Below are 20,277 nucleotides of genomic sequence, written 5' to 3' on the forward strand. Positions count from 1 at the left end.
GCATTTATTAAAAATGGTTGCTTGGGTGTTTTTTAATGATCCTTTCCTAGACTGGATAGAGGAACATGGCTGAGCATATCAAACAGCAGTCTCTGAGGATGTTTGTTAATGAAATCTTGGAGCGGTTTGCAATTGGATGTACCGAAGGCATGTGTACGCTATTGAGCAGATGTCTCTGGCGGTGAACGAATCTGATGAGGGGAAAAAATGTTAGAGAGAATCTTTACAATCCAAAATCAAAATCCTTCACCAGCATCAGGAGAGCTTTTTTGTAACCCAGTATTTTGTAGTACAGAGAAGTGATTAACAGTTTTTGAGTAACAAGTGTTTGAAAGGCTCAGATGGAGGGAGGAGGGGAAAAAGATGTGCAATGGAAGATTGGAAACAGCAGAGAAAATTATTTAAAGCACTTGACTTCCATGAAGGAGTATAAAGACATCCTGAATGTACAATGGAGGTTATGCGAAAGGTGCTGGAGGAAACTTCCGCCAGACTTGCCTTTAATGCCTCTGCAGAATAACAATGAAGTAATTCTCTATAGAATGCCTCTTTCCTGAATTCTTCAGCCATACATTTTAGGAACTGATTGGTTTCTGTGAGCAAAAATGCCAAATGTAGCTGTTTGGATGATAATATGTTGCTTGGGGGACATGAGACTTTGGACTGCCTTGTGCATAACCTGCTGATGCAGACAGTGGCCAGTGTTTCAATCCTTTACTCCTTGTAACCAAGACAAGAAAAAATGTTCATCTGCATTGTTTAATTCCCCACAGTCGCTATGAGTTGCCTTTTATTCTTTAAAAATTAGAAATAATTCATAAAGCCAAAAGTATATACTGTACAAATACAGTCCCTGAGTAATGCAATAGTTTTTATCTACAGTGGGGTAGCTACTGCTTTGTTTGTTGCTTCAGGTTTACTTAGCTTGGTTAAAGAAGACATTAGGAGGTAGTTCAGGACAGTGAAACAGGAATTCTTCTCTGCAGCATGCTTCTCAGTTAACCCCTTTGTAAGTGGCTCATCTGTAAAATAACGCAACACCTTACCTGCTTTTGCAAAATACATAGGATTAGAATACTTAGAAATTCAAGGATCAATTGTGTCAAGGATTCAATTGTGTCTCAATACACGTGCCCTTCATATCTTCTGTGATACAGGTCCTAATTTTGTCAACACCTCTATCTCTTTCAAACACTTTGAAAGTTCTCAAACATTCCCTTTCTTGTGGCTCACCTAAAACATTAATTGAATGCATTTAAATTTGTTTGGGGAGATGATTCAAAACATGCTTTTGAATTCTACCTAGGCACTTCGAGCTGGGTCTCATGGCCATTCAGTGCACAGCATACTTACTCCCTGTATTCCATCGTATTGTATTATTATGTATTATAATATTGCTTAGGTCATATTTCCCATCTTTATAGAAAAGAAAATCACTATCTGGTAATGATACAGAGCTCTCTCGTGTACTGTTATATATCATGGTTTCCACTGTTCTCATTGTGTGTATCTTTCAGACAGATTCAGCCTACTACAAATAGACACAGATCCTTGACTTCACTCAGGGCCCTTTTTACAGTGACGGAACACCAGTTCTGTGCTTTCCACAGCCTTGCTCCCTGCATGTATATAAGTACAAGAAGGCACAGTATCAGATGCTGTGGGCCGCAAGCTTAAAAAAAAGTCTTGAAGAATCTGGGAGCTGAGAATTGTGTGCTCCTATCCCCTCGACTTTGCGAGGAGCTTTAATCTAAGGTTAAGATCAGAGTCTCAGGTACTCTGTTGTCCTTACAGAAGCACAGATATTTGCTGGTAGATTGTCAGCATGAGGTGCTGCAGCACTACGTGCTTCTGGATTAAAAATATTTGTAATGTCAAGTGGAACAAATGTAAAGGTCTTTGTGCTGGTCGCTGCGATAGTGCTAACTTGGATTGCCAGACCCTTTAGAAATTGAGATGTGAGTTCTGACATGAAAAACTCAGGTCCTGAATTGCATTGCAATCCACAGGCGTGAGAGCAGAATTTTCCCTCTAAGCTTTAAAAAAAAACTATCTGGAGGAATGGGGTGTAATTTATCCTGCAGTTGCATAGTGATGATATAACATGAAGTAATACTGAAAAAAATGTACTGCTAATTTTGATTTTTTTCTGGAATAGCGTGGAAGTGTCACTGGATACATCATATCCTTTAGAAAATGTGTTCTTATATAATTCTAACAATTTCCGTTTTTCTTAACTGTTTTATGGAAAATAATTAGCATCTGTACACTTGCAATTTACAGTTTAGCAAGGCTAGCATATACATAGCTCTTGTGGGAGGATCATTCAAACGTCTACGCTGTGGTGGAATCCTTGCACTTATTCTGCACTTACTCTGCACTTTTTCTGCTGTTTCATTTCCTCTATACAGCAAGTTTAAAATCTCATCATCTTTACGGTCCCCATTTGTCTTCATTTCTCCTAAGCCAGCCTCCTCTGTTGGTGACCTCAGCGCTTCTGACTGTTCCAGAAGTGGAGATGGCATAAGTGGGTGTAACTAAAATGAAAAATGTAGCTAAATGGGGTGATTCAGAGTAGGATGAGATAATGTGGCAACTGGTACTATTTTAAACATTTTCTGTTTTGTTCATCTAAGTCTGAATGTATCAGCCCCTAAATAAAATGTGGTAATTGTAGTGCAGTGTATCTCATGTACTCAGGTTGTAAATCAAAAGATACGTGTTATGGAGCTCTGAAATAAAGAAACAAAGGCAAAATCATAACTTATCTATTACCTTATGTGTGTCTGGATGAAGAAAATGTTCCAGTCAGACGAGATGGATATGAAAGAATATGGTTAAAAACAGTATCTTTGAGGTGTTTGTTGTACCTTCTTACTGCACTTCTGCTTTCTCTACCCCTAGCTTTCTTTGGAAAGTACCTTAATGAATACAATGGTTCCTATGTGCCTCCTGGCTGGAAAGAATGGGTTGGATTACTTAAAAATTCTCGATTTTACAACTACACACTCTGTAGAAATGGAGTGAAGGAGAAACATGGATTTGACTACTCCAGGGTAGGTCTTACCGATTTATTTCTATTTCTTTAATATTTGAGTGTGACTGCAAGAAAGCTACGGTTTATGGTTTCAGTCTAATTAAAGAATTCTCTTCATACTTGAAAGCTGCTCTGTGTTACATTAGCTACAATGCAGTAGGCTCCGTGTTTGGACTTTCTGTTATCTTCCATTCCATGCGGGTCATGTTACTGAAAACATTGTTAGCAGAAATAGAAACAAACAAAACATCCTGAGACTGTTAATGTGTGTTATGAGCTGCAGATGTGAAAACAGATTTAAATGCTGCATGACAACTATTTTTCGTCTTTGTACTATAATTACAGTGTGCTAAATCCGATTGTCATCTATTCCCCTGGTATAGAACTGATTTCAGTGGAGTTGCACAAACGTAAATGAGATAAGAATCCAGTTCCCTCCAGCTAGACCCATCTTTTTGTGTTAAAGGAACTTGTTTCACAGCCAGATGAGGAGAATTCATAGTATCTTGGTATATCTTACGGTAATTCTGACTTCACTGTCTGAATGAAGGCAGAATTTAATTATTAAATGTCTATCTTGATGTATTGTTAGAGGTGTGTATGTTCCTAATATACTTCCAAGGATGTTGTACTCTGGCCAAACTTACTAAAATACTTGATAATTATTGTGAAATATAATGTCATCCTGTGTCACCCCTCCATCTAGCACTCGTTACGGATCAAACAGTTACCTGTTTGCATACAGGAGTATGTTTATTTCAGATGAAAATGTTAATTTTCCAAAGAAATTGGCTTTTCTGGAATATAAATGTAAATGAGTTAATCAGTAAATGGATATAGTTTAAATAGTGTATAACTCTCAAAAGTTGACTTGCTGAGGAGTGATACGGATTTATAAGGTGTATTTGCTTAACAGAAATGGAATTCACTTTCTCCTGTTGAGCACAAATCCTGCCTTCCTCTTTTTTGTTTCATTAGTGATGTGTTCACAGTTTTTTTTCTTGAAAAGGTTGATGTCTATGTGATTTCCTTCTTCCCCTTACTCATTTGCCATTTTTAATAGAATGTAGTTTGTGCTGAAAGATAAAACTTGACAGGTTTCTATGGTTTCCTTTTCTATTACCAGTTGCTAGGAATAAGGGACAACTGATGTACAGAATTATTTGTCTTTTATTTCCCTTCTGATCTATGAAGAATCAGAGAGCTAATCTTTACAGCCGTGCTACCAAAAACATTATAATGGAAATTTACCTTAAATGGAGCAATGTCAGGCAAGTGATTTCATAGGGCAGTGTTCCCCATTGTTATAAAAAGTCAACAAGGAGCTTTACGTTCCAAGAGTCTCAGCTCTATTTTGTATATGCAATACTTGAAAATGTTTAGGTTTTCGGTTGGTTCCGTTTTTCTTACTGAGTTTGTTAATAAAAGAAAAAAAAGAAGTCTGATGAAAATGTAAATGTTTTTATAATCTTCATATTCTTGCCTAATACACAGCTATGATAATAAACAGATAGTGTGCAGAGCGACAGTATGTGTTGATGTTAACGCTGGAGTTCAAATGCACAAACACAAGCTGGAATACAAGACTGCTTCTCTATTCTTCCTACCATTTTTGTTGCTGGAAACCTACTTTTCCAGTAACAGACAGTATAATCAGATTGTATTTTAGCCCTATCTTCTTGACATAATTAATGCTAATTATGTGCCTGTGGAAAACTGAAAAAAACACACAAAATAAATGACTGATTCTGTCCTCCAAAGCAATTGCTAAGCATTTATCCTCTGAAAATCAAATCTTTGAAAATTCTTTCAGATTCTCTAACAGGAAGTATTCTACTCCATTTTTTTCTTTTTCAATTTCTTTCAACTTTTTAAGTTGAATTTTTAGTTTTGTTTGCATTCCCGAATCTTCTACAGTCTCCACAATCTGGAGCTTTAAAAAAAATAAACCAGTTGAAGGAAACATTTCTGTTTGGTCCTTGGCCTGGTAAGCACTTGTGTTTGCAAAATTAAGTTTGAATCATGTTTTGACCAGGTGAAGATCTTCATCTTCAAAATAGAATTTGAAGACTATTCTCTCTTAATGTCTAAGTCAAAGATGGGTTACATACTTGAGAAAGTGACCAGCCAGCTTAAAGAACAGGCACATTTTAGATACGTGTCAGTGCTTTTTTGAGAGTATGGTCAGTTACTGAGACTTATGTTCAGAAGTCAGATTTTCTTTGGTCTTGTTTACTGTATATCTTCCCTTCCACTGCAAATGCTAATGCATGGAGTTTCTTCAGTTAACTTTGGATTTATGCCTAATTATACCTGCTTTCAGGATGAAAATATATCAATAGTAGGCAAAATCATGGCAGTTTCATGACAGATACGCCTCGTGTTGGGACCAGTTATAAATCTATAATGGAGACTTTGCTAGCCTGGTTCTGGGATGCACAGGAAATAAGTGGGGGAAAGTAAATACAGTCAATGAAAAAAATTGATTACTCAGAAGCTGTCTTCTCATGTCATGGACACTGGCAGTGGTAAAGAGCAGAAAGTGTCCAAACCATGGACAAAAATGTGTATGTAAAAGGAGGTGCAGTGCAGTACATACCACACCTTGTTCACTTTGGAAAGAAGCAGTCATTATGTCCAATTTTATGTTCAGCTGTGACAAGATAACTTTTTTTTTTTTTTTGAAGAAGTGTCTTTCTTATCCTAATCATGTTTGACGGGTATTTATATTTGCAACATTTCCCATGATACAGCCAGCCCAAGGAGGAACATGGCTTGTCATTACGCGAATACTGTCTTCAATCCATATAGCTTGAGCATATATCAGAAGATGTATATGGTACTTCTTGGAAAATAGAAAGAAGTCCTTATCTTCCAAAGGGACTCCTCTAAGTAATCAGTGATTACTTTGATAGAGGTATATCTTTATCAGAGTGTCATTGTGCTTGTAATATAGAATGAAATTTTGGGTCCATTTAGTCCAGCATCTTCTAGCTTTAGTGACTTCTGGTTCAGAGGGAGGAGAAGAAAAATGAGTATCAATCCATTTGAATTTTCAAAGCACTTTTATGGTGTAGGGTTGGACTACACACCTTGAAGATTTCAACACCAAAAAGCGGATAAATTAACCTCTAATTTTCTTTTTTTTTTCCTTGTTAATACCTGGTCATTGTAGTTGGTATTGTGATCTGCATAATTCAGTTATACACTATGAGAAGAAAGAGTCCTAATTGATCTTTAATGTCATTTCATTTCTGAGACGAAACTGTTGCTTTTCATATTTCTAGACAGTGAAGAGGTAAATATTTGATTTTAGGTTTTGAAGTTTTAACATCTATAATTTACTCCCTCCTTTTCCCTTTCTGAGCTAAGTAGCTTTCTTTTTCCTGCTTCTTATGATATCTAAGACCTCCTGTTCCTGTCACACCCCCAACTTGAAATTATTTTTAAAGTATCTCATTATACTTTTCCTTCTACTTGCAGGATTATCTAACTGATCTGATAACCAATGACAGTATTACATTCTTCAGAATCTCAAAGAAGATGTATCCTCACAGGCCTGTATTGATGGTTATAAGCCATGCTGCTCCTCATGGCCCCGAAGATTCAGCTCCTCAGTATTCACATCTCTTTCCTAATGCTTCGCAACACATGTAAGGAAAGTGAAAATCCTGTTATTTCCAGGTTCAGGTGTATAAAATCCTGGGTACCTCTGGGGGAACAGTATTTGTTTTCCAAACTCTTTGTTTAGAAGAGTTTGAAGGTTTTTTTGTACCTCTTTGCACTAGTACAGGTGGCTACTGCATCTAGAACTCAGGAATGTAGCTCACAGATAAATAGAAAGTTTCGTGTTGAAACCATTGGACATTGTTATAGCCTATTTGGGAAGTGAAGCACTGTTTTATTTTTAGAAGAAGAATCGAAGTCCGGTTCTTGAGTTGTAGTCTCTTCAGTGGAAGAAACCCTGTCTCCCTGTCGATAGACACAGACATATTATTTCATAGGTATTACCAAAAATCACATAGTATGTGTTACTTATTACTTCTATTTTCCATAAGGAAAGAGAGGAAAAAGAGGCCTGCAGCATCAGATTAGACTGGCCGTTTCTGAATGAGCTGGTATATCTGTAAATGATGCGGTACAAAGTTTTGAAAACAGCTAAGGTCCCCAAGTCAGTATCATCTAGTTACCAAGTTAATATTTTAATAAGCTCCAGTGCAACACCATGATAAGATGGTTCTTGTTTATAGCCACAGAGATGGTTTGCAGGTACAGCCCTGTAATTTTCTACTACAGGTGTCTCATCTCATGCTGATAAATCAAATGATTCACCCAAATTACCCTTTGTCACAATGGAAAATATTCAGTATTTTTCTAATTACTATCTTTATGTCTTCACTGATGCTCAACACTTGTAACTTTCTTCCTTTGTATCCTTTTTTAAGGGGAATTCTGTATTATTTTGGATTTGTGAAGGGACTGCTAACGGATTGAAGTAATAATTGGTAGCCAAAGCTGCTCAGACAAATCCAAAGTCCAGTGAAATCCATTTGAGCTTTTTCACTTCATTTAAAATAGGGTCTGAGAGGAAAAAAAGCTTCCCTTGTTCTGTTGTCTAGGTGTCGTGTAACTTAGAATTATATTTCTTTGTTCTGTGCTGTGCTGACAAAGACAATCTGTGTCCTAGATCTCAGCAATGTAGTATTTCATGTTTGTTTGCTTTCTTATGCTCATTTATTTTCTCTGAAATTAAAGTTACAGAGATGCCAAATGAGTAACTTCTGCTATTGCTTATACTCAGTATTGACATGGGTCTTAGCAGAAGTTCTGGTAGGCATTTGTATCTCAGAGATTATAATCTTCTGTCAAACAACATTCTGGAGCAGTTTACTTATGGTGGTTGAATGAAAAAGAGTAGAAGGATTTGAGGAAGGCTAACAATGAAAAATATAAACTACATCTATTTTTCTTTTGCTTATGATGTAACTTCTATTTTCACACAAATTAGGTTTATCTTCCTCATTGTAAAATAGTTACACAAAACTATTTTTAATTGTAGGTGCTTTTTCTTGCGATGATAATTATGCAGGAAATAACACTTTGCAGAAATATGTTTTGTTTGTAAAGAAATAACTTAGTAGATTAAGGAACTGTGGGTTTTGGGTTTTTTGTAGATATGAACATAAAATAGGATTTTATATACTTCCTGTGCAAAGAAACTGCCAGTCTTATTCCAAACACTTTTCATACCATTACATAAAAATAATCTGTAAAGATGTTCACTGGCCTGGCTTTAAGATTAGATTAAAAAATGCAGAACATGCATCATTCCCTTACTGTATATACACATTAGTCCTCTGGTTTCTATTCTTTCTTCTGTCCCCACATCCCAGGGAATTGCTCAGTGACAGATAGGTCTGTCAATGACTGTGTGTATAGTTCTCACTGTTCTGTTATCTTGTGGATATGATAGGGAAGGATCAGGACACAAGTAGAACACTTGTTATGAATTGCCCTGAAGCAATATCCTGAACGAAGTCTTTGCCCAGCCCTGGAATCAGAAGGCTATTACACCATGTAGCAAGTCTTTGTACCTCGACTTGCGGCAGCGTTGACAAAGTCTGCATGCAGATTCTTAAGCTGTATCCACAAAGCAAAGTGCAGATGCAACTGTAATGCTTATGTTGGTTGTCATACATACTGTATTGTCTAGCATTGCTAATAGGAAGTTAACGCTAAGGATTTTAGCATAGACTGACAATCAGAGCGTGTTGTGCTTCTATTATTACATGTACTAGCTGGTATGAATATTCTACCCTATACTGCAGTGTCTGTCCTTCTTGTTTTGCAGAGTTCCTTTCTGTGTGTACCTACAGTCTTACTTGAAAATTATCCTTATCCACCAGCATTCAGCATAGCAAATCTGTGGGCTATATGGCCGGTTTTCTGTTTTTTTACCATCTATACAAATAGCTGCAGATAATGCAACAGCTGGGCAGTTTAACAGTCATCGGAAATATTATTTCTGTAGAGGGTACGCTTTACCACCCATTTTTTCCAAGGTCAAATGCAATCAGACTTGGACTTATCTTCTGAGTGCATTTGAAGGAGTTATCTTAACCAACTTCTAGGAACTTTACGTTTGTGTATTTTTCCCATAAGACAGACAAATCTGTTAAGTGTTAAGAGGGTTACATTTGTAGTAATCAAAGAAAACCATGGGCTTTGGTTGGATTAAACAGCGGGAGGTTTCAAATCAGCCAGGAAATCACAAAGTAAGCTGAAAAGGACTTTGCCAAGCATTTTTGATTCATTCTGGGCATCACATAGCAACAGTTTCCATAACTGTCAGCATTTTCAAAGGAGCAATGTCATTATTTCAGCCACAATAACGTTCTGAAATTCAAGAGGCTATTAGCAATACACAGAGAATAAACACCAGCCCTTTCCTCCCTATATGAAGAAGCCTCCATTTGCTGCCTACGCACGTTTTGCAGATAGCATCTAACAAAGGCTTTCTGCATAAAACATTTCACTGTCAGATTATTAATTTCATATTTATATAAAAACTTAAGATTACCTGTCATATTCAAAGATACATTAGATACACTTACTTCAAGGAAAAGTTTCAGTTTATATTACTATTGTTTATCTTAATAACCTACCCTGCTGCTCTGTTGCATGCACAAAAATAACAGTAGATATTTGCCAAGTAGGAGATGAATTTATCAGGAAATTGTGTTTGGGAAGAAGAAAATAGCTGACTATCTGCTGTTTTTTCCTGTTTTACTGTGTCACCGTCTTGGCTTGCACTTTTGCATAGACTGAGTTTATTACTTCGAATGAAAAGGGAAGCCTTAACAAATCACGTAGGAAAAGTAATTTTTAATATTTTAGACTCTGCGTGTGGTGCGTTTTGACTAGGATAGGAAGAAACTCATAAAAGTGGTTCTTAGTCTTAAGGAATTAAAAAAAATAGGAATATTTATGGTAGGTAAAAATAGTATTTCTTGTAAATATAAGCTATAAATACAGCTTCCTAGGGAGATGGTGATACAAGGAGTCAACATCATGATAAAAATATTCCAAAATAAATCTTTTGTTTAGATCCAGCTAACTTAGAGTGACGTAATTAAGCACAGAAGAACAATCTCTGAAACTGACAACCACGTGAAATAATGGACAATGAGTGATATTTCTCCTCATAACTTTAATGGTTACAACATTATGAGTACTTAGAGTTTCTGTGAGGTTCCAGGAAGACACTGAATCCAGCTTTTGGGATTTTTGCAGGAACTTTAATTATATGTTTTTAGTTTGAACTCATCAATTTAGAATTTGAAAGTTTCTTATGATCACAAAGGAGTTGGTGGCTTGAAAGTATCTACAAAATACAGTCCTGTTTCCCCTCACCCCTGCTTTTCTTGGCAGGTCTTTAAAATCTGGCCATGCATCTATCTACTTCTGATTGCCATGAGCTCACAGTCAGTTTGGTACCACCAGGTAGGGTTTCTGTGCGTCCCCCTAGTACTGAAGTATTAAAGTAGCCAGTCATGTTGAATTCAAAAAAAGCCGTTAAACAACATAGCAGAACCTTCTCAGCAAGTTTTATAGTTATTGTCAAACAGCTTTTACTGTGCTAATGTGGGCAGAATGAAAGCAAAGCAATAACGTGTAGAAGGAAACTCTACCTGTAGTATGTGCTCTTTATCCAAATGATACATCCCATTTGTGGAGTTGGACACTGAGGCTAGTCTCTTGGCCTTGAAATGTATCTGTTAGTCTGAAGACATTGCAAAAATGTTTACTTTCTTAATAGGTTTTAGTTCCCTCAGAGCTGTTTTCTCCCATCTTCCCCATAGAACGTGAAAGAATAGACTTCTCCAAACTAATCTAGTATTTTATTGTGTACTTCAGAGAGCATGTCCTATGGTGTTGATCAAACAGAAATTGTTGTTATACATTGTTAAGGCTTTTTTTCTACACTGCTAAAGTATTCTGCTTTTCTCTTTGCTTCTTAGCACTCCTAGTTATAACTATGCTCCAAACCCAGACAAGCACTGGATAATGAGGTATACAGGTCCCATGAAGCCTATACACATGGAGTTCACTAACATGTTGCAGAGAAAGCGCCTTCAAACACTCATGTCTGTGGATGACTCTATGGAGATGGTAAGATTAGTAGTCACTTTTTAAGTCAGTAAGTGCTTGCTTCTTGAGTTAAGCTCTAAGCAGTGGTGTATATGAAGATAAGAGGGCTGTATATGGAGGTTAGAGGGGGAGGAGGACTGCTGTAGTTTTTAAATAGTGTGTTATCCTTTCACTGCTGAGGATGTTGTCTCTCTGTCAACATGTAAGGATCCTCATCTCCTAAATACAGGCACTGTGAGTTGGGTGCTTTAAGTGAACTAATTTGTTGCTTTATAGTCATTACTGATTAAGAAGAGGAGAGGGATCACCTGAAAAAAATGTCCTAATTTTTAAATATTCTGATAGTGAAAAGTCATCCTACAACCTGTTGAAAAATACATACTTAACTGTGTGGGTCTATTTTGGTCCTGTAACACTGGATTTCTGAGAGGGGAAAAAAAAAAAAAAAGGTGCTACAGCAGGACTAACCAGAACAATTCCATGATAAATCAGGCCCAGGATGTTAAATGTTAGAAGTAAATACATATATAGGTAGATTCTGTTTTATCTTTTTTTAAATTAAGTCTGCATTATGTAACAATGAAATTTCTTAGTGCAAGTTGGGAGTCTTGAACAGAAATATCTGAATTAGCTAAAAGCTACTGTGAAAAAGGTTGGATTTGTTTCCAGTTGTAAGAAGGCAGATTTAAATGTGTTGCAATTTTCTGCTTCTCTTGGCATTCTTAGTCAAAATGGTGGAAGATTCAAATAAGAGGAGTCCTGTAAGGCAAAAGATAAAGTATCTGAATGGCATTGCATGAACTTGTTAGTAATGTCTTATAATTACTGATTCAGGCAAGTAATTTTCTTAATGAACCTTCTTAGACAGATCAGATATCAGCATTTGGGGAGATTAGCTATTTTACTACAATATTTTGATTTTCTGTTTAGTGAAATGTTTTCACTTTGGATTAATTTATTACGCATATGTTCCACTGCATACAAAATCAGTTGGGTTGTTTTTCAGTTGTAATCCCCAAGTTGGTGTGAGATTTTCAACTGAATTATATGCATCTAATAGTCTTTCAAAATTAAAGCAAGAACAAGGGCAACAATAAAAAATAATGCAAAAAAGAGTTTATTTTCTTCCATGCTGATTTGTCTTGAATGTGTAAGGCATCACTTTGGTGGTGCCCCCCCACCTTTGGATCTTTGCAAGTGAAAATACCACATAAAAAATTGATGGTGGTGCTCAGGTTGGTACATTTCACTTAAAGATTCTAGTATAAATCCAAAGAAGCAACTACAAATAGAGTTAAAGCTTCTCTTAATTCTTTGTTAGTTCTCTGTCTAGTGAGACCAAATGGTGTTCATCCGGAAGAGATTTTACAGATATTCTGCATAATGGCGACTGATTTGTCTGAAGGCAAGATTGTTAAATGTTGCTTAAATAAGTGTGAGGTACAAAATGCTGTCATTTTATTAAAATTATTTGCTGGTGGGAAAAGATAAAGGTGAAGAGAGAACTTTAAAAATGCTCATCACCTTGAAGCTCTCATCTCTGTTACCAGATAGTATCAAATACATATTTTGACAGCTCTCATGCAAAATGCTGAACACAAACACTTTTGAAACTATGGGATGTGAATGCGTTTACCTAAAAACAGAAAACAGAGATTTGCCCTGTAATACATAGCCACAATATTCAGTTAGTAAAATTTTTGTGATTATAGATTATTTGGAATAGATCATTGCAATAAATCAGTGGCATGCTGAACTGTTGCTATTTATTTGTAGATTACACATAGGCAGAAAATTGTATCCAATATTCTGTGTACAATACTATTCAATGAAACAAACATCATGTTTTATTTTGCTTTTTTTCAGATTTACAATACATTGGTTGAAACAGGGGAACTGGACAATACGTATATAATATACACAGCAGACCATGGCTATCATATTGGTCAGTTTGGGCTGGTAAAAGGAAAGTCCATGCCATATGAGTTTGATATCAGAGTTCCTTTCTATGTCCGAGGGCCAAATGTGGAGGCTGGGTCCTTGTAAGTTCTTTGCTTGTGTGTGTGTATGTGCATGTCGTAACCAGAAAAATCCTTGATGTTCACAGCTCTGGTCATATTGACCTGGCATCCTACTGGAGGCACCCATCCTTTAAATGCCTCCAGGGATGGTGACTCAGCCACTTCCCTTGGTAGCCTGTTCCAGTGCTTCACAACCCCTTCAGTGAAGAAACGTCTCCTAATATCAAACCTAAACCTCCCCTGGTACAACTTGAGGCCATTTCCTCTTGTCCTATCACTTGTTTGGGAGATGAGACCGACCCCCACCTGGCTACAACATCCTTTGTGGATGTAGCTGAAAAAGCCACTGGGAAATAGGTCCGTTCTAAGAAACACTTATTTGTTTCCTTTTGAGGGATGCAAATAATGCATGTATCTATGATATTTTCAAGGTGAAAAATGTATGATATAATGTTCACTTGCTACAGTGGTAATTATTGCTGGGCATTAATTAAAACACTTAGTGAAGCCACTTGTTTCAACTTATGAAGAAGAATGTACATAATAGCTTATCTACAATTATCATCCACAGATCTTCTGTGGTTCATCCTTTGAGATTACATGGTTAGGGTTGTTTGTCAGATGCACGCAAGCATGCAGAATATGGCTGTTAATTAAAATGGTAGCTTTGATCAGCTAAGAAATTATGTAAATACACTTTCTAAGCAATTATTTCAATAGCAAATATTTGCACTTAAGTAATGATTTTGGACAGAGTGCCATAATTTACTGCCTTTTATTTATACCAATGTGCATGTTTTAGCATAATTAACATGCACACAATCTTCTACACGCAATTTTTTTCATTACTGCAGAGGAACAGATCTAGCATGTAATACAGTGGCAAAAAAAAATTAAAAAATCCATTTGTTGGTTAAATTAACTGATGCATATTATCAGTAGACACAAAATGTTACATCCTGTAGATATTGCAGTTTGTGCAATTTATTTACAGCAGTTATGCATGTGAAATAAACAATGGAGAATAACAGTTCTGATAGTAGTTAAACTGAATTTTAGGCATGATTTAATTTCCAGCACCATGTATTCAACTAATGATTTCAGTTGAAGTTGTGAGGTACTGAATTCCACCCCCCCACACCCCCGTAGAAGTTAGCACTAAACTCTGAAGCACATGACTTTATCAGAAGGATCGGAGTGAATAACATCACTGGGATAAGAAGAGGGAGTGTATTTTGTAGAGGAATAGCAGGCTGATCTAATGGGAGGTGATATAAGGGAGAAAGTGAAGCCAAGAGTTTGAGAGGAGGAGTGCAAACAGAATTTAGAATAAAGTAGATCAGGAAGAAGAAACGACGTGGCAGGGGAGCAGGAATATTCTGAAAGAGGCACATCTGGAGAGCCAGTGAGTGCACCAGAGACTGTGACTGACACCTGTGCTAAGCAGAAGATCCAATACTCTGCTGAAAAATGTTGCTAAAATTCTGTAATTTGGAGACGAAGTGTAGGTGCGGTGAGTCTATTGAAATCCTAGGTATACTTGGATCACTTCCTGTAATGTTAAAAGTGATAAAGGATGAGAAGTATTTCACTGTCAAATCTTGCCTCATGGTTTACATGGTGTCAGGGCTGCCTATACAATGGACTGGAGTGCAGGGAAGGAATTCCTTAGGTGGAATTAAAAACATTAATCCAGCACTGAAAGAAGTTTGTCTGCAGCAGCAGAGACTTTCCAGTGAGCTGGATTAGCCTCCTACGAACTTGCTCTACTTCCCATGAGCTGCTGTTTTGGTCTCCATAGAGAGGCAAAGCTAATATGGCCAAAGTGGGGTAAGCTAGCTTCTCTGCAACGTGCCGTGCTAGAGGCCAGCCAGCTCCAGTCTTCACTAGTTCAAGGATCTTCACACCTAGACATTCACAAAACCTGTGTAATCTTCCTATTGAACTTTCCTTTTTTTTTTTTTTTGAGTGGCCTCTAGGGATAAAATATAGATATATATTTCTGTTAGAATCTGAGGAGTCAGCCTGACAGGCTGGCAGGACAGAGCCCATCGCAGTTCAACGAATAGGAAGAACAGGATAAAATAACTTGGAGGGGGATATATCAGCTAATAAATTGATCCTTCCTTTCAGCCTGATTTTCTTTAAATGGTAAAACCTCAATCATCCATGTTTTCTGTGGACCTTATGTTTTCCCTGCAGAGTAATTGCCATGACTCCCTTTTGATACCAACGAAGATTTAATAGCAGTCACTGTAGCAAGTCATTACTTAGCTCTCATTTCTATTACCAAATATGCTACACCACAATTATTAGTAATTAAAATCAAATTAGGTACATCAATTTAATTCATCATCCATGCTCTTGTCAGTGCCTGTTTGCTTGCTTGCTCAAAAATGTAGTAATTTTTAAATGGTGTCTCATTAATTAGTGTGAATTTAGCAGCTTTCTTCTGTCCTGGATTTTGAGTTAAAATTCTGCATTGACATACACGTATAGCAGCCCATCTGGTCCCAGTCCTTCTTTTGTGCCTGCAAATCATGGCATGGTTGTTCTTTATGTTCAGTGCTGTAGAAGGTCGTCTCTGTAGCAGTATGCTCGCTTTCTTTTTTCCCAGTTTTTTAAAATTGACTGCCTGCCTTTGTATTTGTTTAAAAAATAATAATACACAGCTAATAAACTATATATATATATATGTAATGTTGTGAATAATAAGACATCACCTTAATAGATGTATTTGAAATAAGCTTTTCAGAAGTAACATAAACTTAGAGCACTTCTCAGCTAGACCCAGAGTAAAAGCAAGTCACCTGGCAGAAATTGGGGCATTCTTTCAGCCACTGAATGCTGGATTGTGCAACAAGATGCTCTGCCCCATGAGCCTACTCATATTCAGCCATGGCAGTTCAAGGCATTTTGGGGTGGGAGCTGTCTGTACTTCTCCAGATCTGATGCCAATGAATTTTAAGCCAGTTTATGTTCAAATATTGCCCTGTTAACCGTGGTGGCTGAGAAGCACATGCCACTGCTTAAAGAAACAGGGCATGGCAAACACTCTGAACTCTGACAATTGGAGGTGTTTCGAAGTGTTTGCAGAATGGATAGTTGTGAATTTGGGAAGGCTGATATTATTTAAGTTAAAGATGTTTTGTTTTTTTTTTAATTTTTCTCCATAAGTGCTTCCTCTTTGCTTTTTCTTTCCCATTTTGTCTCGCATTCTACATTAACAGCAGCTTTCAGTTCTTTCAGTTTTTTGCTGTAGTATCTGGCAATATATTTCTCCTCATGTTCTGATCAGAACATGCTTTATGTGATATGAGCTACAGTACTTATTTCTATGCCATTTTTTGATACAGATAATGCATGTGCTGCCTGCCAAATTTACCTTTTAATCAAGTCATCAACATATTTGGCAGACACTTTGCTGTAAGACACTGAAGTTTTTCCAGTGCTTTCTCATGTTTCGAAAGAGTTTTGAACCTCTTTTGCAATAATTAACTAATTTTTGCCTTATGAACTACTTCGCATTCTCAAAAATGCTTTGTACTAAAGTTTTATATCTTCATATTAGTTCCTTTTCAGGTTATGCAACTTACCTATATTTAACTTTTTAATCCTTTCACAGAACTTCATAGTACTGGATTTGTGTCCTCTTTTCTTTGCTTGTGTCACAAAATAAGATTTTTCAGATCCGTGATCTCTGTGGAAGAGCTGTAGTTGCTTTAGTTGCTTGGTGTCATTGCAGAGCCTTTAAACCGGGTTCTCATATATGTTTTTCCAGGAATCCTCACATTGTGTTGAACATTGATCTCGCACCTACAATTCTAGATATTGCTGGATTGGATATTCCATCTGATATGGATGGTAAATCCATTCTGAAACTTCTGGATTCTGAGAGACCAGTGAATAGGTAAGAAAAGGAAATATGTATGTAAAAATACATGTTTGCACAGGAAATTGGATTAAGTATTCATCAATGTGCAACAAACTTAACAGAAAATTAATAAAATTATCATCTGAAAATCTAAAGACATATTTGATGATATGTGGATTACTATTTTCATTTTGTAAGGTTCATATAGTAGGTATTTGGCATGTATGGTATCTGGATATACTATAAGTAGCATGTGTAGTGGTGGGTGGGCCACGCATGATGAAGGTCTTTAGCTATATGAGCTACAGATTTTAAATGTCTCTGTGGCATCATTTGTAGCAAAGCATTTCATAATGAATAAGCTGTAGAATAATTGAGTTGAAAGGGTTGGTTGTGTATCAGGCTATAATATAAAGACACTAGCATACAGAATTGCAAAGTTATTACTTACCATCAATACTTTCACTGGAAAAAGACAGGGAAGAGAATTAGACTGGATGCATGCTAGAGAAAATCAGCAGCTAGTGTAAAAGAAAAAGGGAAAAAGGAGATTTGCTTTATAAGTAGTCATGTAGAGCGAGGCGGGAAGGAGCAGCTGCTTTAGAATACAATACTTTGGGGGTGGTGTGCAGGTTAAGAGTCCAAACTGGATTCAGGAAATCCTGATTTAATTTGCGATCCTTTGTGATCAAGGACAATTCAGTTAATCCTCTGTGCCTTAAAAGTGCTTATGTTGAAATAGTTGTACTGTGTGAATCTGTTGTGGATTTTGTCCCTGTGAGAACAAATCTGTCCTATGTTTGTTCATGATTTGCACTGGAGAAGCTTATGTGCCTGCTTCATAAAGCTGTATGTCCCCTTGAGAGGTTATTGTCGTGGTTCTCATCTGAATTAGGAGCGGGAGAGGAAACCGGGGCATTATTTGATAACTGGTTTTTTGGAAATTGTTTCTTTCTCTCCTCATCTCCTCCCAGGTTCCATTTAAAGAAAAAGATGAAAGTGTGGAGAGACTCATTCCTAGTGGAGAGAGGGTAAGGAAAGCGTTAATCACAAAGCTCAGTCTTTTTAAATAGAAGGATACTGAATAGCTAGAGCCAAAGCAGCACTCTACCACAGACCTAAAGCCATTTAGCTGTGCCAGCAGGGACACGGCTGCAGTATGCCTAATGGCAGTGATTGTGTGATAGGAGGGAACGTATGGCCTCTGCCTACAGCCTGCCTGAATGTGTTGTTGGGGTGGGGGAAGGGGAGTTTTACTTGGATTGGGAGATGGAAAGGCATCCCATTTCCTTTTAAGCACTTCCCCCACCCTCCTACTTATATCATGGGAGTAAGAATAACCTTTCCTCTCTGCGTGATCATCTGCTAGCCATTCCCTCTGTGCCTCTCTGCCTTCATACCTAGTGCTGGGCATGAAGGTTTGGCAAAGTGCAGCCCTGTGTGGTGAGGATATGGTCTCTTAATGCACACTGTTGTTATTGCCTGCCAATCAGACGTGCAATACATTGCCCTGGTTTTGTATGCTCCCTGAGCATGATATAAATAACTTCTGTGTTATCGGAGATGATGATAAGGGCTAGTTTCTACTGGGCTATTAAGATTTGGCCACCAGTAATGCTGGCACCCTGGCAGATAGCGTACTTCTCTGTGTCTTATCAGCAAACGGTATGTTTATCTTAGAATCAATGCAAAAATAAATGCGTGGTTTTTCGTTTTTGTTTTTTTCCACTCCAGTAAACTACTGCATAAGAGAGAGAATGAGAAGGTAGATGCCCAGGAAGAAAACTTTCTGCCCAAATACCAGCGTGTGAAAGACCTCTGTCAGAGAGCTGAGTATCAAACAGCTTGTGAACAGCTTGGCCAGGTAGGGCAGACTGAAAGTAAGGAGTTGCATATGGGCTAAGCTTAACACCTTAACTATGACATTGTCATTCTCTTTGTTGTCAATGCCAGCTTATAAATCAAATGATTCATTTTGTGGCCTCTGCTCAAAACCATATTACAGCATTTATGAGATTGACTGTCAGTCAGGAAATTGCTGATTCAAGTGCCTCTGCCTACTGTTAAGAGAACCGCCTAGGTTGTTTTAATATTATATTCCCCAAATTGAATGCATTTGGGATTCTTTAGTGATGAGAAGCAACAATGAACCTAACAAATTGGCCTCTTCCACATGCATACAGCTCCCTTTTCTTTGAATTTTTAATTTAGTTCATTTTATTATTTGGAATTATGTGTAATAACAGAAAACTAATGTCTTGTGAATTCAATATATCCCTCCTGTTAACAAAAATGTACTGTGAAAACAAACAAGCATTAAAAGAAACTCAGGAAAAAAGAATTATAGTAGTATCAATGCGTGATCTTGGCCTAGGAGAAGGTTTTGCAACATTACCAGAGCAGTGCAAAGGCATAGCAAAGCTGTGTCCAGTGACTCCACTTCTGTGGAGATTTCTACCCTCTTGGGGTAATTACCATCCTCTGGAAACAGGAAAATTGGCTCTGTGTCCTTGCTTTCTCATCCAGGTACCAGTTAGAATAACCCCTCCCAAGGACCGTAACACATTCTGCCTGTGGACAAAGGGACGAAGGTAGATGGGTCCATGTGCTAATGTATCTGTTATTAGGCTGGCATTAGCTCATATCCTGGCAGCTCAGAGGGCTGTCAGAGTAAGTCAGTCTGGGAAGTATAACTGTTCCTGCAGACATGAGCTGAATGTCTCACCGAGACTATTGTCATTAATGAGCCATTTAGGCTCCAGTAGTTCAGTTTCTACTGTTGGAGGGCCAGCTTCCTTCTTCTGGTTCTGCAGATCATGTAGTTCAGTGCACCTGTGAAGTGAGTCCACTGTTCCTTAGGTGCTTGGATTCAATTTATATGCACAAGGATTTTCCAGATGCTCTTTTCCTCCTGTGGCTTCTTTGTCAGATTCAGGAGACAAGGAGATTGTGGTTTCCCTCTTCTTGCTGGAAGTCCTGTGAACTTAAAAAAGTACTTCTGTGCTGTATTTTGTCATCAGATGTCTTGAGCTGAAATTTTAGATAGGTGAGAGCAAGCCATTGTTTTTTGAAAGTTCAATATTCTTTGAGAAACTGAGGGAGAAGTCTTCATTTCTGCTAGAAGATCATCCAGTACATTGGGGGAAATACAGCTTTTCTTTTTCCATCAGTATTCTCTCTTTGAGGGATGTTTC

General features: G+C 37.4%; 1 protein-coding gene across 12 annotated transcripts in view; it reads left to right on the forward strand.

The window, feature by feature from the left end:
• Window positions 1-20,277, forward strand: part of SULF2 (sulfatase 2) — a 158,700-nt gene that overhangs the window by 111,009 nt on the left and 27,414 nt on the right. For all 12 annotated transcript variants that reach the window (XM_050713951.1, XM_050713950.1, XM_050713949.1 and 9 more), the window contains 7 exons: window positions 2,905-3,056; window positions 6,521-6,690; window positions 11,059-11,209; window positions 13,055-13,230; window positions 16,991-17,119; window positions 18,058-18,114; window positions 18,818-18,947. In XM_050713951.1, coding sequence (XP_050569908.1) covers window positions 2,905-3,056; window positions 6,521-6,690; window positions 11,059-11,209; window positions 13,055-13,230; window positions 16,991-17,119; window positions 18,058-18,114; window positions 18,818-18,947 — 965 coding nt within the window. The remainder of the gene's footprint in view (window positions 1-2,904; window positions 3,057-6,520; window positions 6,691-11,058; window positions 11,210-13,054; window positions 13,231-16,990; window positions 17,120-18,057; window positions 18,115-18,817; window positions 18,948-20,277) is intronic.

The sequence above is a fragment of the Cygnus atratus genome, chromosome 16 (genome assembly GCF_013377495.2).
Source record: "Cygnus atratus isolate AKBS03 ecotype Queensland, Australia chromosome 16, CAtr_DNAZoo_HiC_assembly, whole genome shotgun sequence".
NCBI classification, from domain to species: domain Eukaryota; kingdom Metazoa; phylum Chordata; class Aves; order Anseriformes; family Anatidae; genus Cygnus; species Cygnus atratus.